This window comes from Clupea harengus, chromosome 7 (assembly GCF_900700415.2).
Source record: "Clupea harengus chromosome 7, Ch_v2.0.2, whole genome shotgun sequence".
Taxonomy (NCBI): domain Eukaryota; kingdom Metazoa; phylum Chordata; class Actinopteri; order Clupeiformes; family Clupeidae; genus Clupea; species Clupea harengus.
The window spans coordinates 10640223-10662615 of NC_045158.1; the positions used below are offsets into that span (position 1 = coordinate 10640223).

The 22393-nt window shown below is 44.3% G+C and overlaps 2 protein-coding genes across 6 annotated transcripts in view; one reads left to right on the forward strand and one right to left on the reverse strand.

Moving 5' to 3' along the window:
* The window catches only part of si:dkey-40c11.2 (drebrin-like protein B), a 29171-nt gene extending 18885 nt beyond the window's left edge, over positions 1 to 10286 (forward strand). The window contains exons 5-16 of the mRNA XM_031570471.2: positions 4864 to 5001; positions 5446 to 5523; positions 5727 to 5878; positions 6192 to 6246; positions 6473 to 6547; positions 6774 to 6879; positions 7264 to 7707; positions 7838 to 8224; positions 8765 to 8833; positions 9048 to 9151; positions 9511 to 9562; positions 10078 to 10286. Of these exons, the coding sequence (XP_031426331.1) occupies positions 4864 to 5001; positions 5446 to 5523; positions 5727 to 5878; positions 6192 to 6246; positions 6473 to 6547; positions 6774 to 6879; positions 7264 to 7707; positions 7838 to 8224; positions 8765 to 8833; positions 9048 to 9151; positions 9511 to 9562; positions 10078 to 10214 (1797 nt within the window). The 3' untranslated portion in view covers positions 10215 to 10286. The remainder of the gene's footprint in view (positions 1 to 4863; positions 5002 to 5445; positions 5524 to 5726; positions 5879 to 6191; positions 6247 to 6472; positions 6548 to 6773; positions 6880 to 7263; positions 7708 to 7837; positions 8225 to 8764; positions 8834 to 9047; positions 9152 to 9510; positions 9563 to 10077) is intronic.
* A 1072-nt stretch (positions 10287 to 11358) lies between these two features.
* Positions 11359 to 22393, reverse strand: part of rtkna (rhotekin a) — a 53344-nt gene continuing 42309 nt past the window's right edge. For 3 of the 5 annotated variants that reach the window (XM_031570465.2, XM_031570466.2, XM_012830579.3), the window contains exons 6-12: positions 21968 to 22192; positions 20050 to 20144; positions 19172 to 19278; positions 18709 to 18837; positions 17844 to 18009; positions 16434 to 16538; positions 11359 to 14453 (exon numbers count right to left, since the gene is read on the reverse strand). In XM_031570465.2, coding sequence (XP_031426325.1) covers positions 13684 to 14453; positions 16434 to 16538; positions 17844 to 18009; positions 18709 to 18837; positions 19172 to 19278; positions 20050 to 20144; positions 21968 to 22192 — 1597 coding nt within the window. In that variant the 3' untranslated portion in view covers positions 11359 to 13683. Of the gene's footprint in view, positions 14454 to 14476; positions 14772 to 15107; positions 15208 to 16433; positions 16539 to 17843; positions 18010 to 18708; positions 18838 to 19171; positions 19279 to 20049; positions 20145 to 21967; positions 22193 to 22393 lie in introns of those variants that run through there. The other 2 variants (XM_031570467.2, XM_031570470.2) reach the window with 2 other exon arrangements.

Below are 22393 nucleotides of genomic sequence, written 5' to 3' on the forward strand. Positions count from 1 at the left end.
TTGAGTGAAAAAATGAATACCTTCTCACAGTGTGATTAACTCAATGTAAGGGTGCTTTCATAGTAGATTACCACTGTCACCTGATTTACAATCACCAAAAGTTCTCTGTACATGGCCATGTGTGTCAAAGCGGCCTAGAGATACATGGAGGTCACGAGAGTCAATAGTCGCCTGTAGGTCTGGCTAAGAAAGGGTCCGGTCAGGTCCAGAGTCTTTGCACCTAATATGTCGCCTGCAGTGTAAGAACATCATATCTTGTTGTGCAGCTTGTTGTACACTACTACCTAATATGGGTTGCTTCAGAATCTGTAGCTACGGTGTGAAGCTGTTGGGTGTATGATTTACGCCTCTTTAGTGGTAGAACTGCGGCCCAGAGACATCGCAGAGACATCGCAGAGACATCGCAGAGACATCGCAGAGACGATGGGGAGAGAAGACATCTTAGAAGACACAGAGACTCTTTATCAACATCTGTCCCTTATACTTATTATATACTATGTACTATATTATATACATATAGTTATTCTATATGTAGCCTTATTCTATCTGTATTCAATAAATGTCTTTAAGATTCTACCAAGTCAAGTCTTCAATTTAGAGAAGCAGTCATGTTTTTTTTCAGTACAGTTTAGCTCAGTTTAGAAACAAAACGCAAAATTTGTAAATCATCAAAATCCAACAGTGCATATGCTTGTGTGTGTGTGTTTGCACACATGAGTGTAAGCAACACATCCAATTTATGTGAACATGTGGCGTGTGTGTGAGTGTGTGTGTGTTAGTGTGAGTGAGTGTGTGTGTGTGTGTGTGTGTGTGTGTGTGTGTGTGTGTGTGTGTTAGAGTGTGGCTCCCATCACCTTGTCGGTCGGAAGCGTTGTTGACAGGCCTGTGAGAGTGTGAGTGTGTGTGCAGTGGGCGTGAGTATTGGCCTTAAGGGGGCGGTGAGAGAGACCAGTGTGGGAACATGGGCCCCGGAGGTGTGGGAGAGGAAAGACCCCCTGATCCTTCCCCAATGAGAACTCCCCCTCCCCCTCCCCCTCTACCCCTAAACCCCAACCCCAACCCCAACTCCGTAAACAAACCGTCCCAAAACCAGACCAAATTTGTTCAGGGGCGGGATTGTAGAGATCTAGAAGCGGGCGGAAGGAAGGACATAAAATGGCACAGTGAAAATGTCCAGACACTGTGACAGCCAGAGCCCAGGATGTGAGCTTATCTGGAGGTGTGGAGTGTCTGTGGAGGGTCAGGAATAAAGAGTATCCTCGCTGACACCAGAAGTGAATTATTCAGGTTCAGAAAGTGAAAGTGTTACCTCATGTTTTGGGTCTGCTGGCTGATTCTTTGCATCTATTTTTGGCCAGTTTTCACAGTCACAGATTTCTACTTTTTGCTCCTCTTGTTCCCTACTGATACATTCATTATCAGCATTGCATTTCAAAAGAGGGACATGACATGTGGATCATGGGATATATAGTCAAGGCATTTTAGTATTCAGTATTAAAGTAAAATCATCATCCACAAGGTAATGTCATTAGCTCCAGTGCAGTGATATGAGATGATATATTATGTCTAAAGAGCCACCATCACACGAACCTTGATGATGTTATTGCTTGTGCCATCTCTAAAACACCTCTTCTTCTTCTTCTTCTTCTTCTTCTTCTTCTTCTTCTTCTTCTCCTTCTTCTCCTTCTTCTCTCTCTCTCTCTCATCTGCTGACAGATGCTATGTATTTTTGGGGTGATGGATGCAGTTAACTTTACTACCATTGTTCCTGGCAAGTGTTTGGGCTTGCCTTTGGGTGTTGAACTTCTGCAATCAGGCAAAGTTTTTTTTAATAGAGATGCCTTTGTGAGAACTAGGGGGTCAGATTCATATCAGCAGCCTTTTGTTCCAGTGGTGTTCTCGGCCAGAGGGTGACTCTGAAAGAAAGTCTAAATCAACAGTCATAGGAAACAGTGATAGAGAGAAAAATAGAGCTCATAAGGCAATGGAAGTGTGTGTGAGAGAGAGCGACAGCATATAAGGCCACAAGTGAAAAAAGGAAGAAAGAGAGAGGAACATAGATAAACATCAGTCTGACATCCACGTATTGCACTTGTCCAGGCTGGTTCATGTCCTGATGTGCTACAGACCTCCAGTTTCATCCTGCCATCATGGTTACACCTAGAGGGACGCACGCGAGACAAGTGAACAAGCCTGGCCTAATTAAGAGGTTATTGTGCAGAGAGGGAGTGGGTGGAAGTTTGTACACCCGTAAGAAAAGAAGATGTAAAAAGAGACGTCTTTATTATCTCACAAGTTTCTCTAATGAGATCACGTTGATAGCTATCAAAGATCCATCTTTGAGAACTAACATTTTTCTTTGGGCATGTGCAATAACAAAGACACCGCCAGGAAAAACTAAAACGCTATCATATAGAGGAAGTGGGAGAGGTGTGAGGAAGGACACGTGAGCAGGACATTTCTGTTTAGTAATTTAGCAGGAGAAAGTCCTGCCAGCAGCATACTTAGGGACTGTGCCTTTACCAGAGTAAACAGGTATCTTTCATATTCAGTATTTACTAATTTACAAAATACAAAACCCGGCGTTTGGCTGTGTTGATATTCTCCTGTGCAGAAGGGTCTAGCTGGCAAAATGACATTTTTATTCTCACACACTGTATGATGTGTGGTGTGTATTTATTATGGGGTCCCTGATTAGGCACAGGAGAGCTAAGATTAACAGTACTGTACTGATAAGAAATAAAGACCTAATTTGAGAAGAGAAGGGAGGAATTGAGGGAGAAATGGGAGAAATATGCCATATACCAGTCACTCTTGCTGGGATTTTCTAAATTGTATAAATATTCTTAAATAATCTTTCAAACACATGCAGAATGGGTTAATTTTTGTGTATATGTAAGATACCAAACAGCATGTTGTTGTAGTTTACCAATCATTTGATATATTTGATACTCTGGTTTATGACAAAAAGCAGTATATGCTGAGGCAGTGAAGAAGAAGCACAAGGAGCACAGGACAGTGCCACCTTGAGGGCTGGCAGAGCATTGCGTTGATATGACCGTTCAGTCGGTCTGACCCTGTCTGGTTGAGGGTCTCCAAATCAACAATAATAACAACACAGTTACACTATGCTCAGTTTCATCTCAAAGCCGTAATGCACCCCCCGAATTACAAAAATATGTTGATAATGTCATATTTGATACAGACTTTGATGCAGTCTGACCCAGTAAAAAAAAAAACAGATGGAAGTGTGCAAAGCCATTAAGCTTCAGATCTTGGGCAGAACACTTGTCTCCCTCAGGCACACTGTGTCCTTTAAAACCCTAAGAGTTCAAGAACATGTTGTGAACTTAGTTTACTGTCGATTAAGCAACCTGTGCAATTTATTGGCAGAGCAAGGAATGTACACAAACACACCTTTCCTTTTGCCGTAACAAATCTTCCTAGAAGCATTAACTATAAATACATTAAGAAACTCCCTCAGCCAAGCAACAGCATGCTAGCCCTGATGCTAACGCTCACAGTTAGAGGGTGTTTAACACAGGCTCAGCCTCGTCTTAGTGCTCATCTTCTGGGTAGGGGAGTGCTGGTATTTAAGGTAGGGACCTACTTGACTGATTCAAGTCCATACCATTCTGGCATCCACTGAGCCTCTTTGGCTTCCGCAGATTGGTATCGATATCAGAGGATTAAAATCAGTAGGACCAGCCTTCAGTGGAGTTTGGATCCAAATCCCCCTCGGTCGTTCTGTGTTTCACTCTGAACCACTCTGCCCCGCTTTGTTCCCTCAGCGAGTTTCAGCTAGCAGAGGCGGTGTGTTTGTTCTCAGGGTGATGTGTAAGATAAACACGATGTGTCAAGCCGCCCATCAGGAGCAGCCTGCTGCTGGAGGAGCAGTGATACCTTCAGGGGCATACCTCACCACTCAGAGCTGAGCTCACCTCCTCGACTTGGATCAGTTTTCCTGCTGTAAAGGTTGACAGTGATAGACTAGCTACATTCAGACGTGCTGGATTGTCGGGTGTGTTTGTGAGCCTTGACAACCTACTTTACTCTGAAAGGGAGGTCCACAGCTAGATAGAGAGCGTATTCTAAACCTGTAATTTTATGAAGGGATCATTGTACGGTGTGCGGGAGGGGTAGCAAAGGAAGAGAGAGAAAAAGAACGAAAAAGAGAAAGGCAGAATGAACTCTAAAATTGTTAACTGTCAACTCACACGAGGCCCACAGACACATTTCTTGTCCTCTCTTCTTAATTATCTCCTCAGAGACCCCCCTCCTTTGTGTCTCATCTGTGTTGCTCCTCAGAGTAAACAAACTTGAACATTTTTTTCCTGCTCTCTCTGACCCCTTGCCTCTGCTCTCCTTTATTTAAAAGACTGGTTCTGGCCTGTCTCAGTCTGCATTCTGCAGTCCTCTCATAGGATGACATATGACAAGCTTGTGTGGAACATACTGCAGTTCCTGTCATTCCGACTGTCCAAGACTGACTATTAGACAGGTATTGGACAGCTACCTCGTAAGTCATGTCTCCAGTACCTGATGTACCTGATGTACCTGTGCAGAATATGAGTGCTTTTGGAAAGATAAGACAGTCAATCAACACATAAGACAGCTCTGGAGACACTGTCAGCTCCTAGGACACTCTGTGACCAGTCACTAAAACAGAGTTCCCCAAGGTATAGTCCTAGGCTCTTCAGGTTTATCAGATTTAACTTGACAGTAAAGATGTAGCCTGTTAATATGTGCAATGATGAATTCATCAACCATTAGCCTGAAATAATGACGGATGAAATTGAATTGGAGAGCCAGATTGACGGAACACAGGTCTGAAGTGTGCTTTTCTGCTCTGCCCCTCAACAGGAGGCTCACACGTTTGTCACGGCATCAAACGCTGAGGACGTGACAGAGGAGAAATTGGGTGCTGCCGTTGCCAAGGTGCGGCCACCTGCACAGCCCCAGAGGAGGAGCTCCGTGCCAGTGGACAAGGAGGAGATGGTGGTGAGTGCTGACTAGTGATACTGCCTCTATCACACTGTCTCTCTCTGTCTCTCTCTGTCTCTGTCTCTGTCTCTCTCTGTCTCTGCCCCCCCCCCCCCCCCCCCCACACACACACACACATTTACAGGAATATACACACACACACACACACACACACACACACACACACACACACACACACACACACACACACACACACACACACACACACACACACACACACACACACACACAAACAGTGCCTACAGGGACACAGACATGGTGTTTGTATGCATGTAAAGTTTCTGAAAACAACAACAATCTTTCAGTGAACAACATCACTATAAATCTTCACTTCACATAAACGCAAAACAATGTTACAGCTATTCATTTTCATGTGCCTAATCCTGCTTATAATGATGATGCTTGTGGCATTTAGTCCTATCAATCTTTCTTTCCGCTCAGGGCACAAACTACAGGAAAACTAACGCTGCCATGGAGATGAGAAGAATCAACAGGGACTCTTTCTGGGCACATGCAGAGGTGTGACTCACAGAGGGCCACCTACAGACCTTTCAAATACCGCACCTGTTGACTGACATACTGTTGACACGTTTGCATGCAATATAAATATAAATATAAACGTATTTAACTGTGTTCTAAATTTGCTTTGTTTCATCAATAAAATAGCCTTTTTATTCTATTTTATAATTATTTGGATTCCCCTGGCCTACATCCTTCCGCAGCGCGAGGAGGAAGAGAGAAAAGAAGATGATCGAAAGAGAGCAGGCGAAGAGAGGAGACGCCGGGAGAGAGAGAGGATACAGAAGGAGAGGAAGGAGGCAGAAGAGAGGGACAGGAAGATGAACGAGAAGCTGCAGATGATTGAGGAACAAAGGTCGGAGGTCACACTTTTACAAACAGCCAGACATATTTGTTCAGAGGTTATTGTGTGTGTGTATTTTACTGCACTTTGGATGGATGGTTTATGAACCACAGCCTTCCCTCTCATAAAAGTTTGACCTCATTTTACCATGCTCACATACTTTGACACTGACGTATTGTAACGTGCAATGAGTGGCAGTGCTATTGCAGTGCCATTATGATTGCCTTCCCATATATTTCGTTTTTTTTCATATCATCATGTTTATCAGTATATGTTTTTCACTTCCGTTTGTAATAAATATGGCTTAATAAATAACGTCCTGCAGGAGGCAGCAGGCCTTGATTGATGAGGAGAAGAGAAAGAAGGAGAAAGTTACATGGGTGAGTTACCGCATAGAAACATGGGACTGATTCAATCCCATTAACAGCTGTATCTGGAGAGACTAATATGAATTACTTGTCTGTGTGTTATGGCTGTGTGAATATTGCTTAAAATTATTGATATTATAGAATTCATTGTAGAATTTAACAGGTGTGCGTGTGTGTGTGTGTGTGTGTGTGTGTGTGTGTGTGTGTGTGTGTGTGTGTATGAATGTACTTACAACAGAACAAGCAACAGAGAGAGCATGAAGAAGAGCTCAGAGAACGATTCAGACGCAGTGAGTCCATAGAGAAAGCAGCGGTAAGCCATCCTCTTTCTCATGTCTTACTTTTTCAATGTAGACACACTCACACGCACACACACACACACACACACACACACACACACACACACACACACACACACACACACACACACACACACACACACACACACAACATTCCAATCAACATTAAAATGATTGTGTGATACAGTATGTTCATATTGACATGAACATGAAAACAGTGTTTCTCTTTCTGTCCACTAGGAGGCAGCAGCACTGGTGTCTCAGCGGTCCACCAACCCCAGAGAGTTCTTCAGACAGCTGTCCTCCTCCTCTCAGTCCCCTGCCAGCCCCCTGTCCCCACACACAGGTACTGCACTGCAGCAGCTCTGCTATGGATTGAAGGACGATCAGATACATTTAGTTACTCAGATTGTTAGGGAGAGCTGCTTCGAGGATAGTGTTATATTTTTCTGTAACAGAGAGCAGCATTGTAAGATGCTTTTGTGGAATCATCTTCGATTTATTTATTTTTTCATTATGAATAAATACTGTATCTTGGCCACATCAGTCTTAAGCTGCCGTCTGCATAGTCAGTGATTGCATTATTTCAGAATAAATGCACAATTTCACAATTACTAGCATACTAGTACTCTATTATAAATGTTAGAGAAGCCATGAGCGTAGTTTTCAAGGCCATACCAACTACATTACTGACATTGCTAAGACATATTTTCTCCTCGTCTCTGTGCAGGGAAGCCCCCGTTCCGGCGCTACAGACGCAGCCTCACAGACACGGCCTTTATCTTCCACAAGTCTGACGGGGGCCCCACATCCCCTCTGAGCCCCAGAAACACCTCCCCCTCTCCCTTCACCCCCACCTCCCCTCCGCCCTACTCCGGCTTCTCACAGCCATCCCACGCTCCCTTGCACTCTCCGCCTGCGTCGCCTGCGCGCTCTACCCCCCCAGTGGCTCTTTTACCCAGCATGCCTCCCTCCAGACCCCTGCCGCCACCCGCTCTGTCACCAGTCCCAGCCCAGACCCAGGCAACCTCCTCCTTCTCCTCCCCCTCCTCCCCCTCCCCTTCCTCACCAGGTCTGCAGGCCAGCCTGGTCCAGCCATACAGCTCTCCTCCTGGTTCTCCACCAGGTGGCGCCACTGCTGAGCCACTGCCTGAGAGCCCAGAACACTCAGAGGGTGAGTTTATACTGAAGAGCCCTACAGATCAAAATAATGGATCTCCAATTACGATTCCCATGAGTAAAGAGTGATACACATGCCTAAGCCTATCCCTTTTATCTTTTTTGAAATCTTCATCTCTGTCCAGACTTGAGCTCTGCCACACATTACCCGAGCAGCCTCGGGCCTGAGGAAGGCCTCTGTGTCCGGGCGGTTCTAGTGGTGGAGGAAGAGGAGGAGGAGGAGGAGGAGGAGGAGGAAGAGGCACAGAGAGAACAGGAGGGAGCGCAGACGGGTGAGGAGGAGTCCCTTCCCATCCTCAAGGCCCCCACAGTGTCTGCTGAACTAGAACTAGAACCGGAACCAGAACCGATAGAAATAAAAGAGAGTCTGACCGAGGAGCAACAGCACCGAGGAGAACCAGAGGTACCGACTGAGGAGGATGAGGAAGAAGAGAAGACAAAGGTGGAGGAGCAGGAGGTGTTTGTGGAGCCCGGCGAGGAGGAGGAAGAGAGTGAGGAGAATGTGGACACAGGTAGGCAGCTTACCGCGGCCCTGCTACCCTTGTTTGTTATCTGATAATCTGTAGTCTGCACTTCTGCACAATATTCAGGATGTTGTACTTGCCACTGTGTTGTGTAGTTGCTGTGGAATACTCATGACAGCAAGCACGTGGCTTAATTGAGTACTGGCCTTATCATTTGATAGTGATCTCATTTGCATCGAGAGGTTATGTGTGTGCTGTTTATGTGTGTGTGTGTGCACTCCAGTGGAAGTCAAAATGAGATAAGACGAAAAGTATGAAATGTATTCATTGTGTGCTAAATTAAATCACCAGTATGATGTTGAGAAACAAACTTGTACAATCTCACCACAAACAGGTTGGAACAGTCTCCTTTCTCATGGCTGACTGTGGTTTGTGTGTGTGTGTGTGTGTGTGTGTGTATGTGTGTGTGTGTGTGTGTGTGTGTGTGTGTGTGTGTGTGTGTGTGTGTGTGTGTGTGTGTGTGTGTGTGTGTGTGTGTGTGTGTGTGCATGTGTGTTTGTACATGTGTGTGTGTGTGTGTGTATCCAGGCGAAGAGGCCCTGGAGCAGTGTGATAACTTGCTGGTGGAGCAGAGCAGGACTCTGCTGAATGGAACAGGTATCATAGAATCTCTCGGCTGTGCAGAGCACGTGTCTGTCTTTACATAATGTTGAAGTCTCAGCACATTTCTGAAATATGCATTTCTGTAACGCTGAGCTGATTTGTAAATGGTGCGTAGCCCATAAAACTTGACACAGAACGCTTGAATGTATATTCACACAGAATGCATATAAGATTAATTGACCAGCATTTTCTTCTTATGCTTATCCAGAAAAAGAGTACATGCATATGACAGGGATGGACCCAGATGCAACAATTATGCATGGTGGGATTCTGGAGGAACAGGGGAAGGAGATATCAGAAAATGGAGATGAGGTACTGAACCGATGAGTGCACTCACGTGCGCGCACCCCCAGACACACACACACAAACATACATACAGTCAATCACAGAAAGTTGTTGTGCCTCTGTAATTTCCATGACAAATGATGGTATATGTTTGCTGAACTGATTTATAGACATGTGTAGTTCCAAGGTAAACCCTACTGTGTATAGTTCAGTTAACACCAAATAAACTCTATATTTTATGAAAATTAATTAAAAAAAGTAAAATGTACATTATTCTGTATATTCAATATGCTGTAATATGTCTAATTATATTGTACAATGTACAATATGATCAATATTTCATAATTTATTTCTGATTCCATATTCTTTTTTTTTTTTGTTTACAGGGATCACCAGAAAGTCAGCTGTGTGTACGAGCTCTCTATGACTATGAGGCAGGTCAGTATCTCCCCCTCCCACTCCCCCATCACATATACAAACTAAGGGCAGGAATTGCCACAGAGGCAACGATACGATATAATCACGATATTTGGGCCACGATATGATATTATTGCAATGTTTTTCTTTAATTCTTTAAATTTTATGGTACAGCAAATATTACGATTTGATTCTGTGATACATTGCGATTCATTTCTCCTATATATTACATTTTGTATACTGGGAGTCTCTGCAGCCATTTTGGCATGATAAATCCATTCTAGTCTATTACTTTCCAAGTAGAACAAAGTCTTTCGCCATCTTGTGGACATATGTTCCAAAATAAAATGAAAATCTTAATATTAAATAAATAAATATCACAATACTTGGCACAACTATATCGATATAATATTGTACCGAAAAATATTGCAATACTACAATGCAATGTATTGATTTCTAATTGAGATCTAATACAAACCCTCATAAAGACACACAGACACACTCTTCTTCACTCTTTTTCGTTTTCACACACACAGAGGATGAATCGGAGCTTTCTTTCGCACCGGGAGACATCATCAGCGATGTGGAGACCGTGGACAAAGGCTGGTGGAGGGGCTTCAGCAAAGATGGCCGCCAGGGGCTCTTCCCTGCCAACTACGTAGAAACCATTTAAAACAACACACACACACACACACACACACACACACACACACACACACACACACACACACACACACACACACACAGACACACACACACACACACTCACACACACACACAGACACACACACACACACACACACACACACACACACACACACACCCTCAGGGATGGAGGGATTACCTCCCTTTATTCCACCAGCCAAAAGCAGACAACCTTTCCATCAGAACCTTTTGAAATCTGACTGGTTTTAAAAGCTCCGGTTGGACAACTTATCAGGATCGAGCTGGGCCAGCTTCAAATAGAATTGTTTCCCCTTCTTCAACCAACATGTAGGTTCTCATAATGAGGACATGGTTGTCCATCGCAGAGCAGCAATAGATTTGAATGTTGTGGGGAATGGAGAGATGTCTTAAACTTCTATCCTCACAACTTATGATTCTTCTTCTTCTCAAGTAATCCACCATGTATGCATTTTGGGTTTTAATTCTGTTTTAGTTTTATCCTTTTTAACTTTTGCACAAATGTTGTATTTTCCTCTTTAATTTGAGAGTGAAGTCTGTCGGTTTAATTCGTGTTTCATGTATTTAGTCAGATGTTACATTTTCAGTGTGAATATCCTTCAGTATCTATACAGGCACTGCTTAAAAAACGAAAACAAACAAAAAATATAAGTGTCTATTGTATCTATATTTAGTCTTAGATTTACTCTGAATATCTATGAAATCCCATCAATAACCATGGGTTTCAAATGACTACATTAGCAGGGACCTTATACCAATCAGAAAGATGAATCAATTCAAAATCTATACTTTCCCCCCACATATCGAAGAACGTACTTCTTGAAACAGAGTCTGGTGTAGTGCTGGGGAATAGCGGCTCTTCTGGGTCATAACTGCATTTGTGTACTTATTCTTTCTGTAATTCACTGGACACTAGTCACGTAACACTCCACCAATTGTTGATCACTTAATTTACACACATGTAAAAAGCTATATTTTATAAGCAAAATGTTTAGAGGTAAAACTCGCCCTATTTCTGTCATGTTTGTACTTCCAAGTGTGTCTTTGTGTGCCCATTCAACCATTGTGTTACAGTTTTCTCTCTTGTAAATACAGTATAATACAATCTGCAGCACTGCACTGTGTTGAGTCTGTTTGCCTTCACAATTTATTTATTTATTTATTGCACTGTTAGTCACTGTGATTACCATAAAATACTTCATTCATAGAGCTGATTGTAAATAGGAACACTTTTTAATATAAATTATTGCAGAGGTGTTGGATTCACAATTATTAAGAAAAGCAGGTACATTATTAGCATTTGAGACATTTTTAGCTTTAAAAAAAAAAAAAATTCTAAAACTCACTAATCCCCAATGGCATCCAGAATGTCTGGAAGAAAGAGTAGGAGACAATTGTGTAGTTGTTTACGTCACGAATAATTTATTGTTAGGGCTATGTACGGAGTTAGCTTCTTTCTCTTAAAGTTTGATCTCTTCAAAAAGAAACGTGCATGCAGACAGCCTGCTGACCAGTAACCTAACAAAGGTGTTAACATTCAGTGTTATCTCTCACAAAACAGTTATGCCTGTAACTGATCAAATAATATATCAATATAGTATTTATAACAAAAGACATCAACAATCATGTAAAATACAATTGAACACAAAAAGAACAAATACAATGTTAGATTACAAAACTTTACAATAACAAAGGCTGATATGACTGTATGGTGCAGAGAGTAGAGAGTCCACATGAACTGAGCCATTGGGCCATGCTGGCCTCAGGGGAAACAGCCTCCTGTAACAATGTAACATGCTCGCCATCTGCATCACCACAGCGCCATAGTTTATAGTCACTGTAAAAGAGAGTTATGGGACAATAGGATACTCTGCTTGATTAGGTTCCATGGATACCTGCCAATTTCATAATTACATTTTTTCATCTTTATGACTTTATATCTACTGGGATAACATTGCTCACAATATTGAGGGCAAAATAAAATTCATGTTTCATTTTTATATTAACTTCCTCAATTGCATACTTCTATCCGTTGTAGTTATTTGCCTTGCTGTAGACAAGGACACTACTGAATTTATCTTTTTTTATTATTTAAAACTGGTAAACTGCTACTGCAATTATGATGGGCATTAAACTTCGTAAAACATTGTAGGTTTTTATACAACAGAATGTCCAGCTAACATCTGTGACTGATGAAAAATCTGATTTGGTTTAGTGTGAAGGAGTGTCATCAGTTGTCACATCTGATCAAGGACAACCCAACACTACAGCTGGATTTCTTTTTCATAATCATCATTTGTTATATACTTTTCTGAACAAAAAGGGAGGAAAAAAGTAATAATAATCCCATTTGAATATGAAATGAAGCAATAACTCTATTGCACCAAAGTTTTATATAAACCTCAGTATGCTGCAATACATATGTACAGTGGAGTTCAAACGTTTGTGTTGGTAACTATGGGGGTACTGTGTACATGAACTGCATGTACATTAATATGAGGTACTTAAAAATATGGGAAATACTCTGACACTCTGGGGGGACTTTATAAAATGATGTAGTCCTGAGGTTATCACAGTAGCAAGTAGTAGAACTGAAGCAACCACACTTATTTAGGTGACCAACCATAAGGTTTGGGTTAGGGTGCTCGTGCTCTGTCTCTTCTTGACAGCACAGGCATGCATTTATCAGGTACGGCATCTACTCACAGATCTCTACACTGGGACAAATCTAACAAGTGTAACATTTTGTTGAGATGACAACGTGTAAGAGAAACACTGAAGGTTGTCATTATATGCTATCGATAACCGTTTTGTTATAGTCTTGGATTAACAGCAACCAATGATACAGCTCGAATATGCTTGCATTTTAGGTAAAAGTTGAGTATTATCACAGTATTAGTATGTGGTAAATTCATAACAGGTGCACAGTGAGTGTCATTTCCACTGAGCCTTCCGTGAAGCGTAAGTTCTGCAACCTTCGGCAGTCTCTGTAGTACCCACAATGCTGAGCTCACAGGAAGGGGTGAGTTATCCACCAACCCAAACTTTACATTCTCAGGACAGGGTCAGTTACCTGGAAACGGCACCAGTTTCACTTACTGGCTCATGAGGGACGATGTGGATGCTGCTTTTTTCCAGTTTGACACTGAAGGGCACACAGAATCCCAAGTATCATCATGTTTGACCTGTAGGTATTACATTTAAGTAAACAATGTGTAACAGTTAATTTCCCAAGCGATGACAAGAAGGTAATCTCCCATATCTACTGTATGTTGAGTTGTGGCATGTTTGTGTTTGGCCGGCTCCCATGCTTCGCCCCTTATTCATTCCAGTTCTTTCCCAGGAAAACAAAAGACAAATGTTGAAATTATTCCTCTTCTCAACAGTTGCTCTTTTTTTAATTCTTCCAAATGTAACGCTATGTGTGTGTGAGTGAGTGAGGTGAGGATGGGTGTGGGTTAAACTTGGCTCTGCATCCAGTTGCGGGGGTCCAGTTTTGAGCGCAAGTTCCTGAGGCTGCGCCTGGCTCCGGTGGGCCGGGCGAAGGGCGTGTCACCCTCCGGTCCACCCAAGCTGCTGCCCTCGCTGGAGTTGCTGGAGGTGGAGCTGGTGCTGGAGGAGCTGGACAAGGTAGCCAGGGCGGGGGACCGGTGGGGGGCCACGGAGGAGGACGAGGTGGCCGTGGAGGAGGAGGTCATGGTCGGGGGCGGTGAGGAGCACTGGATGACCCTGCCGCCTCCGCTGCCTCCTCCTCCTCCTCCCACACCCCCTCGCCCACGTAAGCTGCTGAGCTTGGCGTCCAGCGAGAGGGTTCGGGGGCGGAAGCGAGTCTTGGAGGAGGAGGAGGAGGAGGACGACAGCGACGGGGAGATGAAGGAGGGGTCGGCGGCCCAGCCGTAGTGGCGCGAGCAGGGGCTGGTGCTGCACGGGCTGTCGCTGTCTGACGTCAGGCTCACTTGGGAGGAGAGCAGGCGGCCGCAGCGGCCGGGCTGGCGACCGGGGCTGAGGAGCGGGGAGGCCGGGGAGCGTAGCAGCTGCTGCTGGTGGTGGTGGTGGTGACGGGGGATGGGCTGGGGGGTGGTGGGCGGGGAGCCCTCCTCCTCGAACAGGGCCATCCAGGCGGGGGGAGTGGCGGCGCCTCGCCTCAGCTGGGTGCGCAGCTCCCACTCCTGGATCTGCCGCGTCAGGATGTCCGTCACCGTGCCGATGTCATCCGAGGTGTCAATAACTACGAGGACAACAGGTGGATGAGAGGGGTCATTATAGCGGTTTCCTGCTTCAGAAATCGTCTCTGATTTGGTGTGATTTAAGGGGTATCACGGGAGAAGGAGGCTTTTTGCACTACTCAGCACAGAAACACATAAACTGCACTGCACAGCCATGCTACAGCTATGAACTATTACTCTGTCCCACTATCTGTCTACAGTAATCAGTGTAAGCACAGAAAGTGACTAATCAGCTATCAGACTGACACATGACATTAAATTAACCTTTAGTATCCATGACCGTGAGGTTCAGTTGGCAGGAAAAATATCCATGTTAAAACCTACGTGACAAGAAATAGCAGATAATATTCAGCAATATTCATCAACTTTCAGGGGTTGAAGATACAAAAACAACTGTGGGGGATATGTCTGACAGGTTGTTTGGTATCAACACATGCTAGTCACTTCTCAAGCTACACAGGGTTTCCCAGAGCCTTTGAAGGGCCTGAAGCACTAGATCAGGGGGCTGGGTGATGGATATGGATTTCAATTGACAAGCACAAGCAATTTAGACTGAAGATAATTCATACTCTTTAGCAATACTGCTAAATACTGCTAATGCTCGGGCAGTGGAGCTACAGGACCACTGGCAAGCAGGAACGGTCATGTCTGGTCACCTGTCACTGTAATAGGAGGAGAGGAGAGCACGGATCTCGGCGGCAACGGCGTTATCCTGCAGCAGCAGCCCCTCACACACCGGGGGAGGGACAGAGGGAGCTGGTGTGGGGGAGTGGGGCATGAGTGTGTGTGTGTGTATGTGTGTGTGTGTGTGTGTGTGTGTGTGTGTGTGTGTGTGTGTGTGTGTGTGTGTGTGTGTGTGAGCATGTTTGTGTGTTATGAGTGGAGTGATGGATATTATTTGTGAGTGTGTGTTTGTGTGTGTATGGAGTTTTGTCCACGTTTGTGTGTTTATGACGGAGGGTGATACCAAACAAAAAGGCGGCCATGTTGTGATGATGTAGTCAAGTGATATGGGATTAATCAGTTAATATAAAAAATGGTCAAAAACGTGAAGAAAAGTGAGTGGGAAAAGAAATCAGTTGGATGGACAGGGACAAATGAAATGAAAATGAAATGAGTGAAATGAATGAAAAAAGGAGAGTGGGAAATGAGATGAAAATGAGACACAGTGAGACGGAAGGCAGCCAGGAAAAAGGGTGAGAAGAGAAGAAAGAGAAAAAACAGTCAGACAAACCCACACACAGCAGATAGCAGTTCAGTAACAGAGTCAGAAAGGTTCTTCATCCACAGTAGGATTATACGACACTGAGAAACCCCAATTAGTGGCATGCACACACACACACACACACACACACACACACGCACGCACACACACACACACACCCCTTTATCTCTCTCATATGTGTGTTCCTTGCGTCACATACAGCACAAGGCTGTCGTTCACTAATCTAGATGTCAGTTTAAATAGTGTGCCGCGCGCTTGTCAACACTTTCTACCACTCCTGACAATGCAGCACCTGTCCCCACCGCCATAGTGACACATGTGACATTTACACCAGCTCATAACCCCTTCTTTGCTATGCTATGACTTTGAGTTGTTCTAAACCAGGCGGATGAGATCATGACTACTGTCTCTAAGGCCCTGTAGACATGGTGATCTCACCTGGCAAATGAAACAATGGTCTGATTGTTAGATGAAGATACACTACACTAGAGACCAGTCATATGTATAGAGTGCGGTATTACAACCTCTACCTGCACTAACAACCACCGGAGTGGAGGGACAAGATTCTGTGTGTGATATAGTCTATTAAAGTCAAAATACCACCATAAAACACCTGTCAAACATAAGCACATGTCATGCCAAGTTCACCTGTATGAAGAAAATAGCTTTTCTGATATCACACCTATTTAGTCAGTATATGTATTTAATATAGTCAGCAGATGTGTGGAGGTGTGTGAGTGTGTGTGTTTTTGCTTACCCATCTCGTGATAGAGGGAGCCTTGCTTAGGAGTGAGAGGAGCGAGTTTCTTTGGTGACGGCAGGTCGATTTTCATCAGATCCTCGCAGCAATGCTTCCACTGGCCTGCAGGGGGCAGACATGAATGATCAATTTCACTCACCATGGCTTTCCAGCTTAGGTTTGTTTTTACATGCACTGTTCACTTCATAATCTGTCTGGTATCCTCTATGTAGTAAAAATTCTACATACACTTCTCTTTTGAACTCTTTTTACCTCTACCATTATATGGAGGTAAAACGGAGGTAAAGGTAAAACGGAGGTAAAGAAAAGGTAAAACGCAGCTGAGAATGCGCTGAGAAAATGAGGTTTTATATCACTACTGGTTCCTCATTCCTAAACATGGAATAGTTCTATAATTTATATTTCTAGTCACCAGAGAGTGCTGCACAGCAGTAGCATAACTGCTGTTCTCAGTACAGTCGAATTACAGTGTGGTGTTATGTGCGTTTTTATGCAACCCCCATTATTCAGTGATTACACCTCGCCAGTTCAACAGACATGATTGATAGGCCTGACCTGACCAGACCTGATACAGTGTCTAGTAGCCTGTCAAGATCCAAAATCACAATAACAACACCACTCCATGTACACTGTCTCCCATGAACAGTACTGTGTGTGTGTGTGTGTGTGTGTGTGTGTGTGTGTGTGTGTGTGTGTGTGTGTGTGTGTGTGTGTGTGTGTGAGCAGATGACAAGTGTGCTGGTAGTGCCTAGTTGGCACACACTGACAGTGTCACTGTCTGTTTATCTGTGTCAGTGTATTTCTGTCTGTAAAACTGTGATAGTCTGTGAGTATCTCTGGACAGGGACCATACCCTTAGCATAATGAATTCATCTATGTGTGAGAGAGTGTATACCAGTGTATGTGTGTGGGAGTTTGTTTTTTGCACTGTAGGTTAGAAAGGCAGACCATGTGTTGGTGTGTGTGTGTGTGTGTATGTGTGTGTGTGTGTGTGTATTCCTGTAAATGTGTGTGTGTGTGTGGGGGGGGGGGGGCAGAGACAGAGAGAGACAGAGACAGAGACAGAGAGAGACAGAGAGGGGGGGGGGGAGTGTGTGGGGTGTGAGTGTGTGTGTGTGAGTGTGTGTGTGTGTGTGTGTGTGTGTGTGGGGTGTGTGTGTGTGTGTGTGTGTGTGTGTGTGTGTGTGGGGTGTGTGTGTGTGTGTGTGTGTGTGTGTGTGTGTTTTCTGCGTGTTTCTCTCAGGTCGTCTGAATCAGGACCCTTGGATGACCGACTCCCATGCAAAGGCAAAGTAGCCATCTCAGGTAAAGCCCTGTGTTAAGTGTGTCTGTGTGTGTGTGTGTGTGTGTGTGTGTGTGTGTGTGTGTGTGTGTGTGTGTGTGTGCGGGCATGCTTCTGACTCTTACTCATGTCGTAAAAGTGCTGCCAGAAGGCTTCCATCCAGTGCTGGGTGTCGTCCCTGGTCTCTGTGAGGAGGGTGTGCGTCACCTCCTCCCCACCATACTGGTTACTGATGCAGATACTCTGGGCCTTACTGTGGGGGTCTCTCTCTGCCGCTCGTATCCTCGTTTCCTAATGCATGCACACGCACACACACACACACACACACACACACACACACATACACACACACACACACACATACACACATACACACAAACACAAACACATATCCTTTAGGAGACCAAAACAACTCCATAATTTAGGCCAGTTCTTTTTCCTCTCCTCACCATAAACACTTGGCTTTTCACATGCCGTATGTTCAATATGTAACGAGCCCCTCTGCAGGATGAGCTCCAGGATGAGTTAGCCATGAATGTTTCATTCTAAAAACCATTTAGGGAAGCTTTTTATTTTGCCAAGTTGTGTGCATCTGAATAAAACAGAGACTCTCCCCCGACTCTGCTCATGAAGACAGACTCAGAAACGCCACACCCAAGCCCACAGCTGACATCTCAGAAGCTAATGTGGTTATTGGTTAAACAGAAAAAAACTGGGCGTAATTAAATGTGCAGTCAGTGAATTATAACCAAAACACTTAAACAACTGAAACTGAAAACAGTAAACAGATGTGCTTTAGTTGGGTAAGTCTTCAAAGCTTGGATAAAGAGAGTCGGGTGGGAGTCTTTGGTTTCTGAGGCAGTGATTAATTATGTTGTTCAGTGACAAGCAGGGGGGGGAATCAATAGATGGCAAATGCTTTGGGGCATGACTGGCCTGTCCTGCCACAGGAAATTATGCATTGGCTTGTATGAGAGTGCATCGACTTACTTTGTTGATGCCGATTGTTATTGCGGGATCCACATTAGTGTCCATGTCCTGTTGTTGGTGGTAACAGAAGAGGTGTGTCCCCTTGAGGACACCGTAGACATTCGTGCAGCTTTGAGAGTCGTTCCCATGCTGGTAGGTGTGTGTGGGGTGGTAAAACAGGATAAATTAGGTTCATAATAACTAAATAATAATCAAATAAATAAATAAAAAGAGCCAAAGGAAAGGTAGAAGAGCGTGACAGAGAGTGAGAAAGAGGGTGTAGACATGGGAAGGGAAGCGAGAGGCAGAGAATGAGGGGAGATGAGAGAAGAGGAGAGGAGAGGAGAGAAGAGGAGAGGAGAGAAGAGGAGAGGAGAGGAGAGGACAACAGGAGAGATGACACAGCAAAACAGAGTTTCATAGCAATAGAGAGAACATTGGGACATACAGAGAACATCCACCACAGGAAGTCTGAACCACACACCTTGACTTTCAGGCGTCCGCTCATCACCTGCTGGGTCATACATTTGGGCTGGGAAGCCAAGCGACAGCACACACTCCCATACAGCGGCACCCAGAAGGAGCAGTCCTCTGCGGAGAGGGGGAGGACACAACAGGAATGAAACATGCTCAACAGCGTCCCCAACACTACTGCCCCAGATGATGTTCGACAAACAGACATTGATTTTATAAATTATTATTGACATGGAGTTTATGAACTGTTCATACTGCAACGACTTGTCTAGACAGTACACTACTTCACTGAACTGAACGGAAAACGTTTAAAACACATTCACTCCAAAACACAGTATTCAGTTGATCACTAAATCAAGAGTCACGTACACTTGTGTAATCTATGTTTACATAGCTTCCTGAACTGGTCTGTGTTGTGGCAGCTAATTACAAGGATCCCACCTACAGCACCGAGCATGACTTAAAACCCCCTCAGGGTCTGCTGTCTCAGACTGAAGGCCAGCTGAGGAGAACTCACAGTCGAGCCATTTCATAATTCAACCCATCAATACTCCATTTACCCCCCTCCGTGATGTGCTCTCCTTCCCCTCTCTCTCTCTCTCTCTCTCTCTCTCTCTCTTCCTCTGTCTGTCTCTGTCTGTCATTTCAGGAAGTCTAGCCCTGCAATGTTGCATGAGGTGGGAGACTCTGAGACACTGATCCGGTACAGATCCGCTAGAACTTTGCCAGGTCAAACCTGAGCCAGCTGGTATTACATGCTCTTAAAGGTGCAGTCCACGATTCTAATCCAACACACTGGACACACATATCAACAATCTTTACTGTACCTTTAAGAAGAGAGAGACAAACAGACAAACAGAACACCCTTGGAGTCTGGTTTACACTCACCATTGGCAGCGATGGTGAGGTCATGCGTGCGGAAGCTGTCCTGCACGTGTGCCAGTGAGAGTGCGGTGTGAGCCAGGAGGTGATATTTCGGCCCCCTGCAAAGACAGAGAGAGAGTTGTCTGGCACTGTGTAACAGTGGAAGGTGGTTCTCTGGCTCCAATGGCAGGGCAAAGGGTTTTTTTCTCCCAGGGAGCTGGTTAAATGTGGCTCTCCCATGTACTTTTTAAGTCTAAGTTTGGCCCAATGTGCTAACTAAAAAAGCCTTTAAAGAGTTGTAGGTGCACTATGTTGTAGTGGTGGGGGGAAAAATCGATTCTGTTCAATATCGCGATATTTTGCGCACGCAATTATATCGATACAGTAGCGCAAAGTATTGCAATATTTAATTATATAATTATGTGTTTTACTTTCGTGTTTTCTCCATTGTTTTTCTCAGAGTTTACTCTGATAATATTACATTTGCATATTACATCCACAAGGTGGCGCTTGTTGCGGTGCTTTGTTGTCGTGCATTCAACAGCAAATTCAAATGAAAATGGCTTCACCATCACAACCGGTTGTACACGGTTTGTATCAATGTAATGTTAGCGAATGAGGGGTGAGAACCATACCGGCATTGGTCTCCCATTATTGATCACTTCACGTTTTGTTTGAAAGTCCAGTTTTGAGAAGTGTTTAAGCTTAGCTATAGAATCTTCCATTTTCGCGGTCAAGGTCAAATATAAGTGTAGAAGAAAAGCAACGGCAGAACAAGCATAAACCCGACCGTTGGGCTCTCGATGGAATTCATTGAGGCAGAGATAGTGTTTGCCTCCCCTCTGTGTTTTTTCAGTGGTTTTATGCAAGACTAAATAGTTTCTACGCATGCGCTCAACCCAGTTTGTGAGGGATTGCGCAATCTGAGATGAGGCACAGCTCGTCGCTGCCTCACCGTCTCAATTTCTCCTGTCTGTTTGAACAGGACATGCGCAAATTCAATGATTTGATTATATCAAATGCTCAAAATGATTGGAATCATGCAGATATTACATTTATAGCACAGATCAGTAGAGAAATATTAATTTATTTTATCATATTTTTTTTCTGCCTTCCCTGACCGCACGTCCGTGGTGCACTTCGTTGTGGATAAGTAAAGCCTATTTTGCTAAATGTTGTAGTCCTGCTAATCTTTTGTTTGGCATGTTGGTAAGGTTATTAAGAGGACAATGGTTTTGGGCTTTAATAAATGTTTGTTTATGAATTACTTATTTTTCAACAAATAACTCGTTTATAATTACAAAGAGGGAAATTCTGAACTTTTTATCGCAACTTTCATTTGCTCCCGCAATTTCATCAACAAACACCTGAAAAACACAGCAACTTTCATCACAACATTTTGGAAAAGCTCCCGCGAAATCAGGATTTTTTGTTTTTGCACTTGTTTTTAATGTGTAGAAGATAATGTTGTACACAGAATTAAATGTGACATTTGAAGTGAGTTGAGCAGTCTTATTTTCCTAATTTTTTGTAATGCCTTCTGAATAATGTGGGGGACATGAATTGCAATATATCGCAGAATCGAATCGCAATACTTGCTGTATCGCAATATGTTAAGAATCGCAATAATATTGAATTGTGGCCCAAATATCGCGATACTATCGAATCGTCACATTTTTGCCAATTCCCACCCCTACTATGTTGTGTGCTTGTAAGAGGCATCAGAGCAACATGCTCACTCCACACAGGCACTGCAAACACTTGTTGATCAGCTATAAGGACATGCTGTACGTGCCAGGCACCATGAAAACACCCTGGACATCACCTCTGACTAATCGTTATTGACAAAGCGGGTGAAGGCATCAGTTGCTGGGCATTAAGGTGTGGTGACTAAATGGACAGTGTAAGCTGGCTAACGTAAAGGACGGGGTGCCTCACTCACGGGACGGAAGACACCGGCAGCAGCAGAGTGGCGCCCCCTCCGTTACTGATGGGGCTGCATGCCCCGGGGTCCATGGCGGCCCTCATCTTCTTGCCGGCCGTGCGGCCGAGCGAGCTGCTGAGCTTGCTGGCCAGCTTCCTGGGCGTGCTGCCCGCCGAGCAGTCGTCCTCCGAGCAGCAGCTGTACAGCTCCACGCGCAGTTCGAAGCCCGGGCTGGCCTCGTTACTGATGTATACACACATATAACACACACACACGCACACAACATCCACAGACAAAGAGACAGAGATAGAAATCAGACAGACGGACACACCAACACAGAAACAAAAACACAGACAAAGACGTACCCATAAATTAGACAAAGGGACAAACAAACACACACACACACACACACGCAACAACCCATGCAAATGCCAGAGTAAACGA